This window comes from Theropithecus gelada, chromosome 1, assembly GCF_003255815.1.
Source record: "Theropithecus gelada isolate Dixy chromosome 1, Tgel_1.0, whole genome shotgun sequence".
Lineage (NCBI taxonomy): Eukaryota > Metazoa > Chordata > Mammalia > Primates > Cercopithecidae > Theropithecus > Theropithecus gelada.
Window position 1 is genome coordinate 161,826,520 of NC_037668.1, and position 24,939 is coordinate 161,851,458.

The 24,939-nt window shown below is 41.2% G+C and overlaps 2 protein-coding genes and 1 pseudogene across 12 annotated transcripts in view; 1 reads left to right on the forward strand and 2 right to left on the reverse strand.

Annotated features, from left to right (window-relative positions):
- ZC3H11A (zinc finger CCCH-type containing 11A) overlaps positions 1-23,731 on the reverse strand; it is a 59,938-nt gene extending 36,207 nt beyond the window's left edge. For 2 of the 11 annotated variants that reach the window (XM_025378563.1, XM_025378528.1), the window contains exons 1-6: positions 23,238-23,731; positions 22,516-22,719; positions 17,370-17,423; positions 15,986-16,044; positions 1,570-1,768; positions 28-147 (exon numbers count right to left, since the gene is read on the reverse strand). In XM_025378563.1, the coding sequence (XP_025234348.1) occupies positions 28-147; positions 1,570-1,623 (174 nt within the window). In that variant the 5' untranslated portion in view covers positions 1,624-1,768; positions 15,986-16,044; positions 17,370-17,423; positions 22,516-22,719; positions 23,238-23,731. Of the gene's footprint in view, positions 1-27; positions 148-1,569; positions 1,906-3,983; positions 4,052-15,985; positions 16,415-17,369; positions 17,424-22,410; positions 22,720-23,218 lie in introns of those variants that run through there. The other 9 variants (XM_025378520.1, XM_025378503.1, XM_025378499.1 and 6 more) reach the window with 9 other exon arrangements.
- Positions 28-22,417, reverse strand: ZBED6 (zinc finger BED-type containing 6). The gene is made up of 3 exons (XM_025378484.1): positions 15,986-22,417; positions 1,570-1,768; positions 28-147 (listed from the first exon to the last, which is right to left on the reverse strand). The coding sequence occupies exon 1, from the start codon at positions 21,482-21,484 to the stop codon at positions 18,551-18,553; it is 2,934 nt and encodes a 977-aa protein (XP_025234269.1). The 5' UTR covers positions 21,485-22,417; the 3' UTR covers positions 28-147; positions 1,570-1,768; positions 15,986-18,550.
- Positions 12,533-13,696, forward strand: LOC112631333 (annotated as a pseudogene).
- Positions 23,732-24,939: the final 1,208 nt, after the last annotated feature.

Below are 24,939 nucleotides of genomic sequence, written 5' to 3' on the forward strand. Positions count from 1 at the left end.
ACTTATTAACAGAAATCAAAAACTTACATCAATCTCCATGTGCCGAAACCTGCACACCTGTCGAAAACAGCGCCCTTCTTGCCATAATGTGCAAACAGTTTCATTTCCTAGTGCAGCTTCACAGTGACGGAATGGGCAGCTGTCGCCCTGTAAACAGAGAACACAGAAAAAAACTGTAGCACTGAAATACACCCTAGGTAAAATACCCATAACAAGAGCTCCTGGAATTTAGATAAGCATAAATGAGTAAGAAAGGATAGGTAAGGTAGAAAACAATGGAGATGGAATGACAGGAACAAACTGAGAGCAACAAATTTATTCTTTCCTATAACCTATTTCTTGACAGTACCCTTCATTTGATCTGGCATGAGTGACACAAGCTGAGACAAAGGGTTGAAAAAGACAAGTAGGAGTGTTAGATACTCTTTAAAAATATATTTTACAGTTCATCTTCAAAACTGACATACTGATTTGTGTAACTCTAGCTTGTGATGTAAATCAGAAAGTAAACAGAATTTAAATATAATTAACATATATACAATATAACTGTGCTTCACTGCATACTTTATGCAATGTAATATCTGAAATAAAATGCTACTGTTGTGCAAACTGCTATAGGTAAGATAAAATTATCATAGCTTTGCTCAAAACTCATCGTTTAAAACATAGTATCACCGGGCATGGTGGCTCATGCCTGTAATTCCAGAACTGTGGGAGACCGAGGCGGGCAGATCACGAGGTCAGGAGTTTGAGACAAGCCTGGCCAACACAGTGAAATCCCATCTTGACTAAAACTACAAAAAGTAGCTGGGCGTGGTGGCAGGCGCCAGTAATCCCAGCTACTTGGGAGGCTGAGACAGGAGAATGGCTTGAACCCGGGAGGCAGAGGTTGCAGTGAGCCAAGATTGTGCCACTGCACTCCAGCCTGGGTGGAGAAGCAGACTCGGTCTCAAAAAAAAAAACAAAAAAAATCAAGATGACTGAAGAACAAACTTTTGTAACATATACATTTATAGAATTAGTCATAAAATCACAGAAAGCAATAGGTATACGTAAACAGAGCTGCAAAAGAATCAAGCAGAAAAACAGAAGTTTTGACAAAGATAAACAGAAGTTTTGTCAAAGATGGCTCTATATTCTCAGTACTCAGCAGGAAATCTGGGAGAAGATAGAAGTCAAATTCAACCCATGACAGTTTCTGGAAGTACAACACAATTCACTCACTCATTTAATATAAAGTATATAAAATCAGTTAGTAAGGCATAGGTCAAAGTGCCCCCATTTCCAAAGCCACCCTGAACAGATTAACTGTGAACACTGAATGATGACTGCATGCCACGCGCCTTTTCACTTTTGTAGAAGATGGGAAAATTAGTTATATATAAAATGAAGAGAAAAAAACAATGAATTATTCTAAATACATTATCCTTTAAAAAACTGACAGCCAATAATAAACAGCTGGGCAAAAAATATATATATACTAAAAACAACTTAAAATGTTGGGAAAATCTTATCCAATTCTATTAAGCAAATTGTAGAAAGAACTAATTTAAAGATGTCAATTCTTACTTTGGTACATGTAGAATAGAAAAAAAAATAGCAGTCTTCTCCTTGATTAGGCATGCTGGGTAGATTCTTAGATCAGAAGTGGCTTCTTGAAACAAGCCACTGCTTCCTCAAAGCAAGGACCAGGCTCCAAGTCCTCGTGAAATGAGTTTAATCTTCCAAATGACAACTCAATCACAGAAACTGTCTTTAAACTGTAAACCTAAAATGAGGAGACAATGAATGAAAATATTTCAGGTAAATTCTTCCTCCTTCAAATCACCATGGCTAATGAGATCACATTGCTAGAATCAAATTTTATTAATACAAACTTGCTTATACAGAGCCTTGTAAACACACTGATTGTGAATACTGTACATTCCCATCTGCAACGTAAAATTTTGGCTAGAAAGGCCATGCTGTTCTTTTATATTCTCTATGATGCTTATTACACGATTACAGCATTGTAAATAAGCATTGTTAACTAAAGATCTACATTTTATTTTTAACTCTTTTTAGAGACAGTGTTTCACTCTGTTGCCCAGGTTGGAGTGCAATGATGTGATCATAGCTCACTGCAACACTGAACTCCTGGGCTCAAGGGATTCTCCCACCTCAGCCTCCCCCAAGTATCTAGGACTATAGGCACATGCCACTACGCCCACCTAATTTTTTAAAAAAATTTTTTTGTAAAGACAGGATCTTGCTATGTTGTTCAGTCTGGTCTTGAACCCCTGCCTCAAGCAATCCTCCTCCCTTGGCCTCCCAAAATGCTGGGAATACATCTGTGAGCCATCCCGCCCAGCCTGATCTACATTATACATATATGTATAATTTGAAAGTCTCAAAACACTACATACATTTTAGATTATTAATGGGACTTAGGTTACTAACACAAGATACTTGCTAACAAAATGTATCAAAGTAGAATGTTTCATCTAAATGAAAAAGTTCAAATATTTTCACAAGCATTTTTATTTCAAAAGTATATAATCATAACTAGGTGAGAAAACCCTGTTTAGCTAGAATAACTGACGAAACAATTACTTCTGAAAGCATTTACAGATCTAGCTTACATTAATGAAGATGACTAGAGCTGTACACCAATTACAAACAAGAAGCAAAAGAAGTCTTCGGGGCTTTCCATAATAGTAAGTCCACAAAACAACAAATATTTTCTCCCCTAGTCCACGGCATACCCTGATCTCCACACTAAAACGTCCAAGCAAGCTTCTGCAAAAGCATATAACAAGAGCACATACAAGAATATGGAAGGGGTTTCCACAAACTTATATACACCATAAGATCAGGTTTCAGAAACAGTGATCTACAACTTGAAATCAATTAGTCAAATTCAATCATATCTCCCACTAATAATTCTTAATGCAAGAATGGTATGCCATGATGAAAAGGCGCCTTGATGTTAACAACCCAGATTAGGAGTAACAGTCTGATACTAAACACGTACCCAAATGTTTAAAGTTTACATACCCTTGGACAAACAATTCAATTTCTAGAATTTATTATAAGGTAAAAGTATTAAAGGTAACAATGCACAAGAAATGTTATCACAATCTTTTTTTTTTTTTTTTTTGAGATGGAGTCTTGCTGTGTCGCCCGGGCTGGAGTGCAGTGGCCGGATCTCAGCTCACTGCAAGCTCCGCCTCCTGGGTTTACGCCATTCTCCTGCCTCAGCCTCCCGAGTAGCTGGGACTACAGGCGCCCGCCACCTCGCCCGGCTAGTTTTTTGTATTTTTAGTAGAGACGGGGTTTCACCGTGTTAGCCAGGATGGTCTCGATCTCCTGACCTCGTGATCCGCCCGTCTCGGCCTCCTAAAGTGCTGGGATTACAGGCTTGAGCCACCGCGCCCGGCCCACAATCTTCTTTTAATAATGAAATAGGCCAGGTGCAGTGGCTCATGCCTATAATCCCAGTACTCTGGGAGGCCGAGGTGGGCAGATCACTTGAGTCCGGAGTTTGAGACCAACCAGCCTGGACAACATGACAAAACCCCACCTCTTAAAAAACAGAAAAAAATTTAGCTGGCTGTGGTGGCGCACACCTGTGATCCCAGTTACTTGGGGGAGCTGAGGCACAAGAATCACTTGAACCCAGGAGGCAGAGGTTGCAGTGAGCCAAGATTGCACCATCGCACTCCAGTTTGGGCAACAGAGCGAGACACTGTCTCAAAAAAAAAAGGAAAGGAAAAAAATAATGAAATAATATCTAGAAACCTAACTGTTCAAAAACTGGAGACTGTTTTTAAAAATTATGATATATGGCCAGGCACGGTGGCTCATGCCTATAATCCCAGCACTTTGGGAGGTAGAAGTTGGTGGATCACTTGAGGTGAGGAGTTTGAGAACAGCCTGGGCAACATGGTGAAACCCCATCTCTACTAAAAATACAAAAATTAGCCAGGTGTGGTGGCACACACCTGTAGTCCCAGCTACTCAGAAGCTTGAGGCAGGGAAACTTCTTGAACCTGGGAGGTGGAGGTTGCAGTGAGCCGAGATCACGCACTGCACTCCAGCCTGGGCAACAGAGTGAGACTCCATTTCAAAAATAAATAATAATAAAAAAAATTACAGTATATTCACATAATGTGACAATATACAGCCATTAGAGTTTCATACCAGAAAGTGAATGCTGCCGTAAAAAAACAAAAACAAAAAAATCTAAAAATATGTAAGTAGCTTTGTTATTGGGTCACAGGTAGAGGCTGGAAGACTTTTGAGGTGCTTGATAAAAGGCCGAGAAGAAACTGCTGCTAAAGCATGTGAGCATTAAAGGTGCTTAAGGTACTTATGGTGAGGTTTCAGTCAGAAATGAGGATCGAGTTATTGGAAAGTGGAGGACAGGCTTTTTTTTTTTTTTTTTTAGATGGAGTCTTGCTCTGTTACCCAGGCTGGAGTGCAATGGCGCCATCTTGGCTCACTGCAACCTCCGCCTCCCAGGTTCAAGCAATTCTCCTGCCTGTCTCCCAAGTAGCTGAAATTACAGGCTTGCACCACCACGTATGGCTAATTTTTTTTTTTTTTTTTTTTTTTTTTGAGACGGAGTCTTGCTCTGTTGCCCAGGCTGGAGTACAGTGGCCGGATCTCAGCTCACTGCAAGCTCCGCCTCCCGGATTCAGGCCATTCTCCTGCCTCAGCCTCCCGAGTAGCTGGGACTACAGGCGCCCGCCGCCTCACCCGGCTAGTTTTTTGTATTTTTTAGTAGAGACGGGGTTTCACCATTTTAGCCAGGATGGTCTCGATCTCCTGACCTCGTGATCCGCCCGTCTCGGCCTCCCAAAGTGCTGGGATTACAGGCTTGAGCCACCGCGCCCGGCCTAATTTTTGTATTTTTAGTAGAGACAGGGTTTCACCATGTTGGCCAGGCTGGTCTCAAACTTCTGACCTCAGGTGATCCACCCACCTCGGCCTCCCAAAGTGCTGGGATTACAGGTGTGAACCACTGTGCCCGGCAGGAAAGGTTATTCTTGTTATAAAGTGACAGAGAACTTAGAATTGTGTTCTGTTGCGCAGAAGGCAGAACTTGGAAGCAATGAACTTGGGTTTTAGCTGAGGAGATTTCTAAGCAAAGTGTGGAAGGAACAGACTGGGCTTTTCCTGCTGCTTATAGTGAAATGCAAGGAGAGAAATATATTGAGGCAAGAACTATCAAGCAAAAAGGAATAAAGAATCTGAACTTGAAAATTTAGAAAATTCTCACTCTATCCATATTGCAAAAAAAAACAAGAATGTATGCTCTGTAGAGAAAAGGGTACGGGTGGGCAACAGTTTGTTGGAGATTAGGTGTGTGACTAGATTCAGGCAACCATCTTAGCAAAAAATGTTGCCAGCTCAAAACGAAAGACAGACATCTACAGAGGGGACGTGATGAGAAGATACACAAGGAGAAGATGACCATGTGGCTGGAGTGATGCATCTACAAACCAAGGAATGCCAAGGATTGCCAACAAACACCAGAAGCCAGAAGGGGTAAGGAAGGATCATTCCTCTACAGGCTTCAGAGGGAGAATGGCCCTGCTGAAATCGTTTTGGACATCTCACCTTCAGAATTGTGAGACAACAAACTTCTGTAGCTACCCAGTTTGTGATACTTTGTTATGGAAGTCCTAGGAACTAATACAGATTACAAGCATAGTCAAATGACCTTTGACAAAGGAGCAAAGGATAGTCTTTTCAACATGTTACTGGAACAAATGGATACCCACATATAAAAAAATAATTCTAGACACAGACTTTACACTTTTCACAAAAATAAAATGGATAACAACTTAAATATAAAAGAAAACCAATAAATTGGATTTCAATAAAAACCATTAAAATTTAGCCGGGCATGGTGACGAATGCCTGTAATCCCAGCTACTGGAGAAGCTGAGGCAAGAGAATCACCTGAATACAGGAGGCGGAGGTTGCAGTGAGCCGAGATCACGCCACTGCACTCCAGCCTGCGCAACAAGAGCGAAACTCCATCTGAAAAAAACAAAAACCCCATTAAATTGGAGTTCACTAAAATTAAAAAAGGTCTGCTCTGTGAAAGGTCTGTTAAGAAGCTTTAAGAAGGAAACAAGGAAAAAGTCATAGGCTGGGAGAAAATATTTGCAAAACATAAGTGATAAGGTCTGATACACAAAATATATAACCCTTGAAACTCGAAAATAAGAAAACAACCCCCCAATTCAAAAAGGCAAAAGATCTGAACAGGTACCTCACCAAAGAAGGTATACAGATGGAAAATAAGCATTTGAAACCTTGCCCAACATCATACGTCATTAGGGACTGCAAATTCCTTTTCTAATGGCTAAAGTCCATTCAGGCACAGTGGCTCACACCTGTAATCCCAGCACTTTGGGAGGCCGAGGCAGGTGGGTCATCTGAGGTCAGGAGTTCAAGATGGGCTTGGCAAACATGGTGAGACTCCGTCTCTACTAAAAATACAAAAATTAGCTGGCCATGGTAGCACACACCTGTAATCCCAGCTACTCAGGATGCAGAGACAGGAGAATCATTTGAACCTGGGAGGCAGAGGCTGCAGTGAGCCAAGATTGTGCCACTATACTCCAGCCTGGACAACAGAGTGAGACTCTGTCTCAAAAAATAATAATAATAAAAAATAAAAATGGCTAAAATCCAAAATACCAAAAGCACTAAATGCTGGTGAGGATGGGAAGCAACAAGACAGAAGTCTGAAAAATCACAAAACATGGAATAGTATGCAGCCAATGAAAAGGAACAAAATCATGTCCTTTGCAGGGACATGAATGGAGCCAGAGGCTATTATCCTTAGCAAACTAACGCAGAAACAGGAAACCAAATACAGCATGTTCTCACTTGTAAGTGGGAGCTAAATGCTGAGAACACATGGACATAGAGGGGAACAACAAATGCTGGAGCCTATCAGAAGGCAGAAGGCGGGAGGAGGAAGAGGACCAGGAAAAATAACTAATGGATACGAGGCTTAAAACCTGGGTGATGAAATAATCTGTACAACAAACCCTCACGACATACATTTACCTGTGTAACACCTGCACATCCTGCACATGCACCCCTGAATTTAAAATAAAAGTTAAGGCCCAGTGTGGTGGCTCACACTTGTAATCCCAACACCTTGGGAGGCCAAGGTGGGTGGATCACTTGAGGTCAGTAGTTCAAGACCAGCCTGGCCAACAAGGTGAAACCGCATCTCTACCAAAAAATACAAAAATTAGCCAGGCATGGTGGCACACAACTGTAGTCCCAGCAAGTCAGGAGGCTGAGGTGGGAGAATCACTTGAACACAGGAGATGGAGGTTGCAATGAACCAAGAACACACTACTGCACTCCAGCCTGGGTGACAGTGAGATCTGTCCAAAAAAAAAAAAAGGCTATCTGAATAATTTGCAGACGTATATGCAACAAAGGAAAAAGTTTAATAATAATAAAAAGTCATTTGAGGTCAGGAGTTCAAGACCAGCCTGGCCAACATGGCGAAACCCCGTCTCTACTGAAAATGCAAAAAATTAGCCAGGCGTGGTAGCCCACACCTGTAGTCCCAGCTACTCGGGAGGCTGAGGCACAAGAACCGCTTGAACCCAGGGGGCAGAGGTTGCAGTGAGCCACCATCTTGCCACTGCACTCCAGACTAAGCAACAGAGCAAGATTCTGTCTCCAAAAAAAAAAAAAAAAAAAAAAAGTTATGAAGGGGAATAAAAGGCTTAGAGGTCAATTTCACTCATGATATCAACATTCCAAAGAACATATTTGAAACTGTTACCGGTTTCAGAAAGACCAGCAACAAAGTAACTGAAACAATAAAATGGTAGCTATGAAATGCAAAGACACAGCAGAATTTACAATTTTTTGGCAATGAATTTTATTTATTTATTTATTTTTTTGGAGATGGAGTTTCAAGTTTTGCTCTTGTTGCCCAGGCTGAAGTACAATGGCACGATCTCAGCTGACTGCAACCTCTGCCTCCTGGGTTCAAGCAATTCTCCTGCCTCAGCCTTCCAAGTAGCTGGAATTACAGGTGCCCACCACCACACCTGGCTAATTTTTTTTCTTTTTTTGAGACAGAGTTTCACTCTTCTACCCAGGCTGCTGGAGCGCAGTGGTGCAACCTCGGCTCACTGCAACCTCCACCTTCTGGTTTCAAGCGATTCTCTTGCCTCAGCCTCCCAAGTTGATGGGATTACAGGTGCCTACCACCACACCCTGATAATTTATTTTTGTATTTTTAGTAGAGATAGGGTTTCACCAAGGTGGCCAGGCTGGTCTGGAACTCCTGACCTCAGGTGATCCACCGGCCTCAGCCTCTCAAAGTGCTGGGATTACAGGCGTGAGCCATCTGGTCCACAACTAATTTTCAAATCAGCTTCTGCAAAGAGCCCCAAAGTTGGGCGGAGTGTGGAGAAATGGAATCCTGAGTAGATAACACTCCCTTACTAATGTTTCAACAGATAAAAACTCCTTCATAAGATCTAAGAGCTGGCCGGGTGTAGTGGCTCACAACTGTAATCCCAGCACTTTGGGAGGCCAAGGTGGGCAGACCACAAGGTCAAGAGCTCAAGACCATCCTGGCTGACCCAGTGAAACCCTGTCTCTACTAAAAATACAAAAAATTAGCCGGGCGCCTGCGGTCCCAGCTACTCGGGAGGCTGAGGCAGGAGAATGGCGTAAACCCCAGAGGTGGAGGTTGCAGTGAGCTGAGATCGTGCCACTGCACTCCAGCCTTGCCTGGGCAAGACTCCATCTCAAAAAAAAAAAAAAAAAAACCAGATCTAAGAGCTACAATGTAAAACAAGAAAAAGTAAGAGATAAAGAAAAAAAGAAAAGTTTCTTTATATATCATCTTCATACACTAAGCTTCTGTAACTTTCACTAGGGAAGAAACAAATATAATTGCTACTCAAGAAAACGGCAAGGCGAGGTGCAGTGGCTCTTGCCTATAACCATAGCACTTTGAGAGGCCAAGGCAAGAGGATCACTAGAGGCCAGGAGTTCAAGAACAGGGCAACAGAGACCTCATCTCTAAAAAAAACAAAAACAAAAAAATCCACTCCAGCTTTTAAATGATGCTCCAATTACTTTATAATAAATACCATCCCATGCAAAAACACAAAACAAAGATGCACATTCATACATTTCTTAAGTTTAAAAGGAAAAAAAAAGTATCCAGGTTGCCAAGAAAAACCCAGTTACTTTTTTTTTTTTTTTTGAGACAAAGTTTCGCTTTGTTGCCCAAGCTGGAGTGCAGTGGCATGATCTTGACTTACTGCAACCTCCACCTCCTGGGTTCAAGCAATTCTCCCGCCTCAGCCTCCTGAGTAGCTGGAATTACAAGCACCTGCCACTACACCTGGCTAATTTTTGTATTTTTAGTAGAGACAGGGTTTCACCATGTTGGCCAGATTGGTCTCGAACTCCTGACCTCAAGTGATCTGCCCGCCTCAGCCTCACAAAGTGCTAGGATTACAGGCATGAGCCACCACACCCAGTTAACCTGGTTACTTTTCAACAGAAAATAACTGCTTGAAAATATGAAGCCAAGAAAAATAACAGGACCTTCTCAACCCACTCTCTAGAAGTTAATGTAGGAAAAAGGAGATATTATTTTAAAATCCTCATGCGCTCAGCAAGTTTTAAAGGATATAGCATTGCTACAAATGAACATACCACTATGAAAAAGGAGTGGGGCTGGGTGCAGTGGCTCAGTAATCCCAGCAACCTGGGATTTCAGAGACGGGCAGATCACGAGGTCAGGAGTTCGAGACCAGTCTGGCCAAAATGGTAAAACACCGTGTCTACTAAAAATATAAAAAATTAGCCGGGCGCGGTGGTGTGCGCCTATTGTCCCAGTTACTCGGGAGGCTGAGGCAAAAGAATCATTTGAACCCTGGAGGTAGAGGTTGCAGTGAACCGAGATCACGCCACTGCACTCCAGCCTGGGAGACAGAGCGAGACTCCGTCTCAAAAAAAAAAAAAAAAAGAGTAAGAAAAAAACAAAGCTTAAAAAATAAGAAAACTCAGGCTGGGTGTGGTGGCTCATGCCTGTAATTCCAGCTACTTGGGAGGCTGAGGCAGGAGAATCACCTGAACCCGGGAGGTGGAAGTTGCAGTGAGCCAAGATTGTGCCATTGCACTCCAGCCTGAGCAACAAGGGAGAAACGCCTTCTCAAAAAAGTAAATAAAATAATAGTAATAATGAAGAAGAAAAAGATGACGACTGCGATGACGACGACGAAGATGAAGACTCAAATTTCTAGCCCCTACCTTCAAAAATAGATTTCAGTAGAGGAAAGAACAGAATACACACTGATGAAAAACATAGTAACTGAATTACAAGAGATTACTGACAGGACATCTCCACGAATCCAAAGCAAAAATGCCAACGTATGTCACTAAGAGGGAAATTGTATATGAAATGAAAATAATTCCAGAAAACTCAATTTCTATAAATAGAAATTCAAAAAAGGAATGGAATTTGTAGAGATTACGAAAGAAACAATATAAGAACATTTCCCTAAATTTGATGGACTTGAGTCTTCACATTAAAGGGGCTCATCAAATGCCAGGCAGAACTTTTCTTTAAAGACATCTCTGCTATACATAGACATGGTGAAATTTTTGAATTCCAATGGTAAAGACAAAATCATACAAACTTCCAGGAAAAATCAGATTGACAACAAAGAAAATCAGACTTGACATTATTAGACTTCTCATCTGAATCTCTACATGCCAAAAGACAAAATGCTATTCATCCAGAATTTAAAGGAGACTATGACCTTTAAGTTTAAAATTTCAAATTACATTTCACAGATAGCTCTATACCACCTATGTACTCATACTTTTGAAAAATAAGAAAGTATTCTAAGAAAAAGAATTTACAAAAATGTACTCAATGAAAGTAGGAAAAAAAAAAACAGGCCAGGCACGGTGGCTCACACCTGTAATGCCAGCACTTTGGGAGGTCGAGACAGGAGGACTGCTTGAACCCAGAAGTTCAAGACCAGCCTGGGCAACATAGTGAGACCCAGTTTCTACAATAAATTTAAAAATTAGCCAGGTATGGCGGCATATGTCTTTACTCCCAGCTACTTGGGAGGCTGAGGCAGAAGGACTGCTTGAGCCCAAGAGGTCGAGGCTGCAGTGAGTTGTGACTGCACCACTGCACTCTGGTCTAGGCAATAGGGCAAGACCCTCTTTCGAAAAATAAATAAATACGCCTGGGCAACATAGTGAGACCATGTCTCCCTCCCAAAAGAAAAAATTTAGCTGGGCGTGGTCCATGCATCTGTGGTCCTAGCTACTCAGGAGGCTGAGCTGGAAGGATTACCTGAGCCCAGGAGTTTAAGACTGCAGTGAGCTATGATCACATCACTGCACTTCAGCAAGACTCTATCTCTTAAAAAAAAAAAAAAAAGCAAGACAAAACAAAACTTTGTGCCACATACATTACAAACTCAAAAAACAGTCATAATATTTTTACCAATAGCCAGGCATAGTGAGTCACGTTTGTAATCCCAGCTACTCAGGGAGCTGATGCTGGAGGAAGACTTGAAGGAGTTTGACGCTGCACTGAGCTATGATCACATCACTGTATTCCAGCCTGGGCAACAGAGCAAGACACTGTCTCTAAATAAATAAAAATTTTAAAAATGTTTAAAACAGCTGCTTTGGACATCTGATTTATGATAGATAAAAAATCCTAAATAAAGCATTAGCAAATTGAACTAGCTGTATATTAAAATAGTAACATGGTCAGGTATGGTAGCTCATGCCTGTAATCCCATAGCTTTGGGAGGATTACTGACTTGAGGCTAGGAGTTTGATACCAGCCTGGGCAACACAGTGAGATCCCATCTCTAAATAAAAATTAAAATAAAATAAATAAAAATAACACTACATAATCAAACAGGTTTATTCTGGGACTAGGAATGGGTTAACATTAGGAAACTCATTATATTTAATAGAGTAAAAGGGGTAAAAAACAAAAAACAAAATTCTGTAGTAATTTTTGAAAGACTTCAAAAAAGAAAAAATGGTTAAAAAGTGAAGAAAAGTATTTGAAGTTGTCTTTTTTAAACTATTAAAATAGCTTTAAAAAAAAAAAAAGGCCGGGCGCGGTGGCTCAAGCCTGTAATCCCAGCACTTTGGGAGGCCGAGACGGGCGGATCACGAGGTCAGGAGATCGAGACCATCCTGGCTAACATGGTGAAACCCCGTCTCTATTAAGAAATACAAAAAACTAGCCGGGCGAGGTGGCGGGCGTCTGTAGTCCCAGCTACTCGGGAGGCTGAGGCCGGAGAATGGCGTGAACCCGGGAGGCGGAGCTTGCAGTGAGCTGAGATCCGGCCACTGCACTCCAGCCCGGGCGACAGAGCGAGACTCCGTCTCAAAAAAAAAAAAAAAAAAAAAAAAAAACACAGAAAGGAACCTGAAGTACAATATCCACTCAATAAAAACTTGGTAAACTATAAGGTACTTCCCAGCATAAATGCACATAATCACCAGAAATCATCAGCATATGCAATATGGTAAAACACTAGAGGTAAACTAACTCAAGATAAATGAAAAAAGGACACCCATTCAACTGTCTTCACCATCTTTCAACACTGTTCCTGATGTTCTAGTATATGCATTAAGAAAAAAAGGTGTTAGGCCGGGCACAGTGGCTCATGCCTATAATCCCAGCACTTTGGGAAGCCCAGGCGGGCTGATCACTTGAGCCCAGGAGTTTGAGACCAACCTGGCCAACATGGTGAAACCTAATCTCTACTAAAAAATACAAAAATTAGCTGGGCATGATGGCAGATGCCTGTAATCCCAGCTACTCAGGAGGCTGAGGCAGGAGAATCACTTAAACCCGGAAGGCAGAGGCTGCAGTGAGCTGAGATCACGCCACTGCACTCCAGCCTGGTGACAGAGCGAGACAAAAAAAAAAAAAAGAAAGAAAAAAAGGTGTTTGGGTTTCTTCACAGCTGCTCAAGATGAACTGATTCTTCAGGAAAGTGAAATTAAAGCTCCGCCGCCCAGCCTGAATGACCGCATTGGCATGGTGGACAGCAGGGCAGAATCCACTGACAAGAAGATTTCTAGATTGGATACTGAGCTAGTGAAGTGTAAGGACCAGATTAAGATGAGAGGGGGTCCTGCAAAGAATACCGTTACGCAGAAAGCCTTGCGAGTTTTAAAACAAAAGCGGATGTATGAGCAGCAGCAGGAGAATCGCACCCAACAGTCATTCAACATGGAACAAGTCAATTACACCATCCAGTCATTGAAGGATACCAAGACCACAGCTGATGCAATGAAACTGGGAGCAGGGGAAATGAAGGCATACAAGTAAGTGAAAACTGACCAGATTGAGAATTTACAAGACCAGGTAGTGGACATGATGGAAGATGCAAATGAAATCCAAGAAGCACTGAGTCGCAGTTATGGTGGCCCAGAATTCAATGAAGATGACCTAGAAGCAGAAGTTGGATACACACTGGGTGATAAGCTTGTGGCTGACAAAGACAGTTCTATTTAGATGAGGCAGTATCTGCACCTGCAATTCCAGAAGGTGTTTCCACTGACACAAAAAACCAACGATGGAGTTCTGGTGGATGAATTTGGATTGCCACAGATCCCTGCTTCATACATTTGCATTATTTAAGTACATCATGTAAAACAAACACATATTATGGGACCATGAAATACTGATCTTTCGAAACTTACCATAAGAGATATGTTTCTGTCCTTTCTTTGAAGGAAAGTTTAATTACATTACTCTTCTATTTTTTTCCTTTGAGACTCATTGCTTGGGAAATGCTTTCTTTGTACTAAAACTTGATTCTGGCCAGGCACGGTGGCTCACGCCTGTAATCCCAGCACTCTGAAAGGCTGAGGCAGGCAGATCACGAGGTCAGAAGTTCGAGACCAACCTGGCCAACATGGTGAAACCCCATCTCTACTAAAAATACAAAAAATTAGCCGAGCGTGGTGGCGGGCACCTGTAGTCCCAGCTACTCAGGAGGCTGAAGCAGCCGGGAGGCAGAGGTTGCAGTGAGCCAAGATCGCCCCAACAGCCTGGGTAACAGAGCGAGACTCTGTCTCAAAAAAAAAAAAAAAAAAAAAAAATTCACTACTGTATCAGAAGTGGGTATTCTGATTCTGTGATTTCCTCAATACTACATCTTGAAATCAGTAATGAATATTTCTTGATATCTGATGAATAGGACATTTACTCAATCTTTTCCAAAGGAAAAAAAGGCATAAATTACAAACATATATTAAAAAGATGAGACAGGCCGGGCACAATGGCTCACGCCTGTAATCCCAGCATTTTAGGAGGCTGAGGTGGGCGGATCACCTGAGGTCAGGAGTTTGAGACCAGCCTGGCCAATATGATGAAACCCCATCGCTACTAAAAATACAAAAATTAGCTGGGCATGGTGGCATGTGCCTGTAATCTCAGCTATTTGGAAGGCTGAGACAGGAGAATCACTTGAACCCAGGAAGCAGAGGTTCCAACGAACCGAGATAGCACCATTGCACTCCAGTCTGGGCAACAAGAGCAACACTCCATCTCAAAAAAAAAAAAAAAAAAAAAAAGATGAGGCAAAAAAAAAAAAAAAATCCAGAACCTGCAGATTACGTGCTTGCAAACTAGAAAATCTATCAACTAAAACAAACTGAAAATAATAAAAATATAAGATCTACAAGAAGCAGTAAATATCCTTCATACCAGCAATAATCATTCAGATGATGACACAGTACCATTCACAGTAAAAAGATATACAGGAAGAGACAATTCACAATAAAAAGATATACAAGAAGAAAATGAAGAAGTATGCAAGACTCACATTAAATTAAAAACAAAACCAAAAAACTATGAAACTACTAAGGCACAGAAGACCTGGAGAATGAATAAATAGAGTAAAGGATTAAACAAATTACTTCTCCCCAAAACAATGCACACATCGAATGTAGTTCAAGACAAAATCCCAATGAGAGTTTATTACTGGAACTTAATTATAAAATCATCTAGAATCGTTATTTAAAAAGGAATGGGAGGCCAGGCGTGGTGGCTCACGCCTTTAATCCCAACACTTTGGTTGGCCAAGGCAGGAAGACTGCTTGAACCTAGGAGTTTGAGACTGGCCTGGGCAACACAAGGAGACTCCATCTCTATAAAAAGTTTTAAAAAGTAGCCAGGTACAGTGGTGCGCACCTGTAGTCCCAGCTACTCAGGAGGCTTCAGCAATAGGATCTCTTGAGCCCAGGAGTTCGACATTGCAGTGAGCTATGATCATGCCACTGCACTCCAGCCTCGGTGACAAGAGCACAAGACCCTGTTTCAAAACGAAACAAAATAACCCAGTGCTTTTCTCCAAGAAGATGGAATTACAGGAGGATTTCACTTTGGCTATACTGTTTTTACCTTTTTTACAATGTACATATATTATCAAAACAAAGAAAGAAAAAATATGGGCCAGGGGCAGTGGCTCAGGCCTGTAATCCCAGCACTTTGGGAGGCTGAGGCTGGTGGATCACCCGAGGTCAGGAATTCCAGATCAGCCTGGCCCAACATGGTGGAACTTCATCTCCACTAACAATACAAAAATTAGTTGAGTGTAGTGGTGCGTGCCTATAATCCCAGCTACTCAGGAGGCTGAGGCAGGAGAACTGCTTGAACCCAGGAGGAGGAGGTTGCAGTGAGCCAAGATTGCGCCATTGCACTCCAGCCTGGGGGACAAGAGTAAAACTCCGTCTCCAAAAAAAAAAAAAAAGAAAGAAAAAAATATGTTTCCATTCAAAAACTAAAAGTTTGTAAACAATTATGTACAAGCAAAAATATCTGAACAATGACCTTTTAATTTCTTACTGATCCATGAAAATTATGCCTTAAATGACAAGAATGTTCACTCCTTTCATGACAAAAATGCCTGCTTCCCCCACTTACATTAGCTGGTTGTTCTCACAGGAACGTCTGTGTCTTCACTGACTTCCAATCTATTACGCCTGTAGGTCGAACCAACACTCAATCCATGAATTAATAATAATGAGGCAGAAAAAATTTTCCTCTTCACACTGCCAAGAAAACCTCTCAGCCACAATTCAAACACAGCATGTGTTTTTAAAACATCTCCCAACTACTGGGAGATAAAGTCCATTCAAATAACCTTTGTCAGACTGGAGACAGCTAGGGTTAGTTATCTCCTCAAAAACAAAAACAAAAAAAGAGTTCATTTAAAGATGAACTTGAGAGTCAAAGGATCATGAAAAAAAAAATCCATCTTCCATAGCTGAACAATGTAATTTAAAAAAAAAACAAAAAAAAACCATCAGTTTTTCAGTAAGATCCAATTTCTGGTCTTCAAGATTTCTTCACCTATTAAGAAAAAAACAGAAACCTTCCCCCATCTTTATTATCTGTATAATAAAAGCATACTTGTATGTAAAAATATAGTGTTTTATGTATATAATATACGTACAGATATATACTAACTGGCTTATACACACACACACATATATACACAAATGTATAGAAATATAACATTTGGGTAAGTTTCCCCTTTTAAAATGCACTATAAAAGACTTTAGATTTGGGTTCATTATAAAAATAAAGAACTTACTCTTATACCAAAGTATCATGAACTTATTGTTACACTAAATTTTGCCCAGCCCACAAAATAAAGACGAAGGTAAATCCTTACACATATATCAATATGTGTAATATGGATGTATGTATATAAATCCATCATCATCATCAGGGAGTGTTTAACCAAAAAAGATAGAAACGTATGGTAATAGAGTAACTACAGAGTGGTGCAGCAAGGTGTAGAAGGCAGAGCAGCATTATAGCCATTCTAAACTGGCACTGTCAAAACACAGAAAGCTTTATCTAAGGGAAAATTTATTTCTTATTTTGTATCAACACCAGTGTCACTGGTTTGCCATTAAATAGTGGCCCTGGAAAGGCTTGCTTACGCAGCCTAGGTCCAAATTCTTTACTACTAATGGCTACACCTAAAGACTTTGTAAGTATATATTTACTCCAGTTAGTAAAAGGGTAAACTTTTGGAGTTGAGATTTCACTTCACAATGGCGTATTTACCATTTAAGAATTTCAAAAAAAAAAAAAAAAAAAAATCAAAAACAAAAACAAAAACCCTTATTTTGATACATAGAAATGAGTTCTAAACTTTGAAACCAGCCCAGTAACAAAGCAATTTTGATTCTCATGTAATAAATACTACATAATTTCTAGGCTAAATCTTGCCAAATACTATCCAAGACAAAACTAAAGTCAAAACTTAAAAAAAAAGTGGACACCTTTTACTCACACTTAATACTAGTCAATTTTCCAGGAATTTTTTGGGCAGGGAATATCCCCAAATCTAAAATGAAAAAAAGGAAAAATTGGGATCTCACATTAGTTATTCAGTCTGAAACTTTTAATAGACTTTTACTAAAGTCATCATTTTCTGGCCTCCTACTCAATCACAGAAACATACTTTCAGAGTAAAAAGGGATCTTAAAATGAGATCAATTCACTCATTTCACCAATGATTCCTAACACATAAAAATACCGACCTGTTAGTTTTCATTAAGAATTCAATGGCCGAAACAACCGCACAGTTAATACAGTATTATGGGTCATTAAGTATGTTTTTAAAAAGATTACCTAAAATTACAGAAACAATTTTGGGGAAATATCTACTGGGTTTTTCCAAGCATGTTCAAAGGGCTCTCATTACAATTCCCATTCAATCTTTTCCAATTCTTGCAAACGTTTTAGTCTGTTTTTACCCATAAATCATTTGAAAGTACCTACACCATCCTTGTTATTTTTATAATATTTTGTAAAGGTTAAAACAGGTATTTCAAAGACTAAAAGTATATTTTCCTAATTGTTTTCTAATATTTCCCTTTTATGTAAGATCCAATTCTAAATATAAAGGGTAACACTATCATACTCGACAATTTGAAATTATAAAGCTGACCAGTATGAGGAGGCAATTAGAAATTTCCAAATATAAAACAATTTCACGGGTTTTCTTTTTGCCAAGTTGTAATTAAGCATCAGGGTTTTTAAGGAAACAGAAAAACAGAGGCAGGAGGAATGCCAGCCTAGAGTACTTCTTTCTCATTTCGTTGGTTTCAGAGCAATACAATTTCCCATGGTGGGGGAAATTTTACTTAAAACCAATTACTAGTTCAATCTACCAGGCAGAAAGCCTAAGGCCTTTCAATGCTGCACTATATTTTTTTTAATTAAAAATATCTTTTCTCTCTCATTGGTATAAGCAAAATTTTCAAGTGCTAGCGACAATGAGTTATAGCTATGAAATTTTTAATCTTCATTTTATCAAAATTATATTGCCTCTGAGGAATTTTCAGCCCTTTTGTGATTTCAGGTTTCCCCAGATGTGTTTATAAAGATAATGATTATATTTAACAACTATAGCTATTAAGATACAGTAACACAGCAAAAAGTTGCCCATTTTAAACGGAGAAAAAGAAATTAAGGCAGTATTTCTTTTTCATTGCTTTGAACAACTTCATTCTCAGGATCCCAGCTCAGAACCAATGTAGAATAATCGTAGTTAACATTTTTCAAGTTCATTTTCAGAAACATTAGTTGTTCTATATTGTCAAAGTCCAGGCTCATGATCTGTTTTGGATGAAAGTGGCTATTTTTAGTAAAGATACATTCAGATTGCCAACTACACATGGGGCAACTTAGATACTGGATGGCAACCTGGGTCAAAGCTGGCCATATGCTTATCTTCCTCTGCCAGTAAATTAAAGGATCATCACCTCCTGAGAGTTCTGAATACTTCTCTTTGAAGTACTCATCCACAACTGCTACAGCAGAAGGGAACATGAAGCTTTTGCTTCCAAGGGCACAACTGTCTACAGCTGAGCTATCGACAGAACCTGAATTGGAGGTGCCTTCTTTTAGAGATGAGGTAAATGAATCAGTTCCTACTGTAACTGAGGGACAAGAAACTTCTGAAGTTGGAATTTGGCAGATCTCTGGTGAAGATTCCATATAATTACAGACCTCTTCTGCAAGGAACTGCTTATAAGTTTCTAAATCAGCACCTTGAGGAAAAAAGTCTTCCAAACTGTTTTTAAAGCAAGGGTCTAACAAAGTAGCCAAGATACAGGGCTTGGATTTAAGCATGGCACTTAGTAGGGTATCCGTTTCAAGTTTCAGAGATAAACTATCCACCAGATTGAGGGCCTGAGTAATACCTCTGACTTGAAAATCTTCTCTGAGTTTCTGCAAGGAAAGGAGTAGATGATGGATTAGGGGTAGCACCTGATTCAATCCTGCGGTCTTCACGCTCACTTTCTGGGTAGCCTCCTCAAATGGTGTAAGAATATCACAAACATAAGTCATTAGAGTCCACTGAAGGGAGGTGAGCACAACTCCACTGGCTCTACCAAGACTATGGTGAACTGAGTAGCAATGCTCCAAGAGCCACTTTAACATATAAAAAGTAGAAATCCAATGGCCAGTTTCATCCTGCTTCAAATTCTTCCATGGAAGTTGGTGATCATTTTGGAACTCTTGCAGTATCTGACGGGCCTTGACCGAATGACTAAAATGATGACAGGTTTTCCTAGCAGCCACTAACATATTCTCAATGCTTTTGTGCTCACAGAAAAAGTCCTGAATGACCATATTTAAACAATGCAGGAAGCATGGCACATGGGTAAAACCACCATCTTTGATTGCATGTACCACATTAGAGGAATTGTCAGAAACAATGAAGCTAGGGATAAGGAAATTTGGAGAAAGCCACAGACCAATCTGGTCATTTAATTCTTGTAAAATATTGGTTATCAAACAGTCTTTAGCCAAACCTGTAACACAAAGCACTGCCCACTTTCTAAAATCGGGGATCCTGCCATTATTGAGAAAAGATGCAGTTTCCAAAGAAACCCAGTGTACAGTCACAATAAAATAGTCAGTGGATGGGTCATGGGTCCATATGTCAACAGTCAGGTGTATTTTTTGGCTTTGAACATTCTCTAAAGTTAAGAAAATTTTTTCTCTGACACAATCATATAACTGAGGTACAGCCTTAGTGAAAAAGTAAGTCTCTGATGGCAACCTATAATCAGGGGCCACAATCTGCATGAACCTCTGAAAGGCTGGTGTTGAGAAGTAGTTGTAAGGATGCATATCCTCCACAATCATTTGGATAATTGCTTGACTTATTTGACTTGAGACTGGATTTCCACATGTTGTTTCTCTATCCTGCGCATGCATCAGAGTGCCTTGCTCTGCAACGGGAATAGGACTTTCAGATCTATTTTCAACCTCTAACATAGGTTCATCTGAATCAGAGTCACTAAGGTCCTCAGCTGTTAAATCTTGGCTGCCTGTAGACTTTTCTCCATGCAAGGCATCACTCAAGAGATCACTTCTCTCAGTCTCAGCTTCATCTAATCCATTTGCAACAGCACCACTGTCTTTGTTGGCAACAGCCCAATGGATAGGATGTGTGGCTTGCAAGTGTCGTTGAAGTGTTGAAGTCCCTAAGTGGGACCCTGGCCTACCCCGGCTCACACTTCTTTTACATATATTACACACAGCTCTTGAGATGTGCTGAGGATCAGTGTAAAAAAAATTCCAAACGGCAGATGTCTTGGCTCTAGTTCCAGGAATTAAAGCATGCTTGACAATGTTACTTTTGATGAGAAATCTCCCTCTTTCTGCCCTTAGGGCATCAGATGCTGATTTATCATGCTTCTTACCCATTCTATTATCATCTAATGGATCAGTAGGAATATATTCAAAGCTTCCATTGCTTCCAGAAGAGGGAGATAAAGATACATCCAAGGTAAAGTCCTCCTCTCCACTAGTAACTCCAAACTTGTTGGCCCTGGTCCAATGAGGTGAATGCCTTGCTTGCAGATGTCGCTGAAGAGTAGATGTACCAAGATGGCTACCTGGTTTACCCCTGCTGACGCTTTTCTCACAGAGGTTACAAATAGCCCGCCAGGTGTACTGGGGGTCAACATGAAAGAAGTGCCACACAATGGAGGTCTTGGCTCTAGTACTAGGCAGATAGATCTGTTTTTCTATATTGCTCTCAAAAAGACTTTCTTCATCCTGCTCAGCGTCATTGGAAGCTAACAAAGCAGGGGCATCTGCAACAGGCCTCCCAGATCCCAAATCCTTACTAAACTTCTTGGCAAGAATCAATTTTTTTCGACGCCTTTTCCCCTTAATTCGCAAACCCTTCTTTCTTTTCTTTTTAGCAGGCTGTTTGGCCTCTTTATTCACTCCTTCCGCTACCATCTTTTCCTCTACCACATCTTCTTCATCTGTATTAGAATTAATAGGAACACATCCCAGAATCCCAGAATCACTAAAAGTGCTGCATCTTCTGCCAGGAGAGAGTGAGGAAACTGGTACACTTAAAGTACATACACTCATTCTCTTTATGTCTCCACAATTCGTACCAGAATCCGTTAGAGGGTTTATAACTCAAGCAGAAATACAGCTGTCCCTCTCTACTTGCATTACCTTTTCTCCAATTTCTATGGGGAATCAAATTCCCACTGGACCAATAACTTCCAAGCCCGGTTATTTTTGGAAGAAAAGTGGCAGCAATGGAGAACATTCCCGAACTCTTTCTTAGAGGGCTTTAAGGTCCCTTCCAATTTTCTAAGTTCTGAATTCAAATAGTCCAGTGTCCTCATGTTACAGAAGTTAAGAACTGAGTCCCCCTTTCCCAGAGTCACAGAGTTGGTTAGTAGCAGCTAGTAGCCAGGTCTTCCAAATCCCAGATCCATGGTCTTTCTGCTTCATCAAGAACTATATCTGCTTGAAATGCCTTCGCCTTTTAAAATATATATTTTTATGATGCCTCATGATAGCGACATCAATTTCCCTTAATTCTGAAATTAACTATTTTCAGGAAATCTCTTTTAAACAAAAACATAGTGCATCATTCAACATTCATCATTTAGGACTGTGATTTGCCAATACAACCCAAAAAGTCAATTCTGGAAAGCCAACACAGACTCCGCATACTGGTCACAGCAAATGCTAGTTGAGCCCTTTCAGTTCTAACTAAAAGTAATACAACCTTTTAAAAATGTAACTGGCTGGAAAAAAATGCTTTGAGAATAAAATTTTAAAACAAGGTTAAATGCTGCATTTTCAAAGTACTATTTGTATCAAGAGTTAATTCAAGTTTAGTTTTCAGATATTTTTAGACTGGAGAAGCTTTTACAGCCTATAAGTAACTCACAAGTTGGACGCTATAGGGATAGCAAAAAGTGAAATATGAACTTTAAACCACTTCCATTTCTTTTCGCTTGATCCCTCCCCTTCCCCCAATACCTACATACATTTACCCTAAAAAGCATCGCTATCTCTAGTTCCACAGCCTCCTTCTCAAGGTCCAGAACCAAGGCCTGGAAGATGTCAACAATATAGGCCTTCCCCATAGGAATCCGCACCGATTATGGGAGTTTAGGGGTGTTCTTCATTACGGTTTCACCAATCCTACAAGGAGAACGGAAGTGTCCCTGTTGCTCTTGACTCCGACGCTGAGGGCCAGGGGTGGGAGTGTAATGAGGGTGGGGAATGGGTGTAGGATACCGGAATAAGGTCGGTGGCTTTCTGTATGTGGAGTTTGAGACAAGCTCCAAAGTAGTGGGACCCTGGAGAGGAATGAGAGTAGGTAAATTCAGCGCCCGGCACTCTGTCTGATTGATTTAGGCAGTGAGGGTCCGCTCAACTCGAGAAACTGTTGCCCTGAAGAAAGCAATCTAGTGTCAGTTCTCTCTTCGGATTCGGGGGAACAGTCGGCTTTCGGGGGCTGCTCCGGGCTCCCCCAGATTAGCGAACACCGGATGTGGGGGAGGGGAGAAAGGTTGGCAGGGAAAGGAGCAGGCGCCGTGGGGGTGGGGTGAAGGGGGGTGGGGGTGGGGAGGATGGGAAAAGTGAGCTGGAGCCTGGGGCTCCCAGCCCGCCCCGGCGAGGGCCGCGGCCGGGAGGTGGGGGGGAGGGGTCGTTACGGCGAAGCTGGAGGATCCGCTCTGACTTCCCGGGATAGGCCGCGACCCAGGGGCGAGGGGAGGCCGCTGCCACTCCCCTCGCCCTCTCCCCCACCTCCCCGGCCCCAAGCCACCCGGGAATCAAAAAAACGGGTCTAGTTACCAGAGAACAGAAACTTTACCGAACCGATGACACTATCCCCGACTCCCGCTTGCTGCCACGTCTTTCTTCTTGCTTGGCCGCTGCCGTCCGTCGTCCTCCCAGCAGCAGCACCAGCAGAAAACCAAGACTGCCAGCGTCAAAGATGGCGCCCGGCTACAGGCTCCGCTCTAAGGCCCGGCCGGTAAAAGTGCCAGCACGACGCAGGGCGCGAGGGTTCTGGAAGATGTAGTTCTTCTATGAGGCGATGCCTAAGATGGCTGCTCCGGGTCACAGGGTCACGTGACGGGGGAGGCGCTGGGTCGGGGAGTCCCTTCCCTTCAAAGGAATGCCTTGAAGCTGGCTTTCATAACGTTTTGTGTTTGTTTTTAAATCAAATGAGGTAATAAGCGGGAGGGCCGCTGGAACTGAGACTACCATTCAGTAAACGCTCAATTTATTCTTACCAAAGTGTTTTCTTAATGAGTAAATCTCCCAAACCATGTATATATTTAATTTAGTAATAAACTGTACTTTTCCTAAGCATGCAATGTAGAAGGATTTGTTAGTTTATTTTTACTTGAAGAAGTGAGATTGAGCTTTGGGGACGTTTCTTTGATTTCTTAAAGCAAATCTGTATATTGGAAAAGTAATTCAAGCTCATGACAAAATTCAGGAGGGTTAGTTGGAGGTCGCAATCAGCAGTCTCATCCCCGCTTCATTATTAACATTGTCCCTTATTTTCCCTTTTGAATGCTTTTACCTTTTCCCCCTGGTTATAAAAGTAATACACGTGGCGGGGCGCGGTGGCTCACGACAGTAATTCCAGCACTTTGGGAGGCCTAGGCAGGGGGATCACAAAGTCAAGAGATCAAAATCATCCTGGCCAACGTGGTGAAACCTCGTCTCTACCAAAAATACAAAAATTAGCTAGGCGTGGTGGCACACGCCTGTAGTCCCAGCTACTCGGGAGGCTGAGGCAGGAGAATCGCTTGAACCCGGGAGGCAGAGGTTGCAGTGAGCTGAAATCGCACAACTGCACTCCAACCTGGTGACACAGTAAGACTCCATCTCAAAAAAAAAAAAAAAAAAAAGGTAATACACGTGTTTTTTTAGAAACTTAATACATAAATATATAGAGTAGAAAGTTAAAATCTCTATTAATCTCATTCTTGAGAAATAGCTCTCATTAACTTACCATATATCCTTTCTGGCTTTTACACTGAAAATATCCTTAAATATATTACATGTATAATAGAAGCCAAAGGTCCCCCTGGAGTAGTGGCTCAGCAGAACTCTAATTAGGTGGCAACATTTTACCTAACTTGGGTAAAGGATATAATGCTACTAAGAAAGAAACACTTGATGATAAAGCAAATGGGACTTCAGGCACCTTTTATTTCCTGGTGTGCTTGTTCTTCCAGCTGCCAGCTTGGTGTTGCTCAAGTCCCAGGCAGCCCAAGACTGGGAATTTATCAGAGCAGAGGGGTCCTGAGCCTCCTCATATCTGGGCTTTTATCTCCGTTCAAAGAAAGAACCACAACTTTAGAATCTTAGCTCCAATCTCTGCCTTACGTGACAATGCTCTGGCATTGCCATGTCAACAGACCTAATAAGCAAGTTCCTGGTAGCCAATTTCTTTTTTTCTTTCTTTTTCTTTTTCTTTTGTTTTGGTCTTTATTTTTTTGGTCTGTGACTCTTACTGGTAACCAATTTCTGTCTGTGCCACAACACCTAGGGTTTTT

Coding starts and splice junctions, on each gene's coding strand:
- ZBED6 (XM_025378484.1), bottom strand. CDS start 21,484: ATGAGTGTATGTACTTTAAGTGTACCAGTTTCCTCACTCTCTCCTGGC.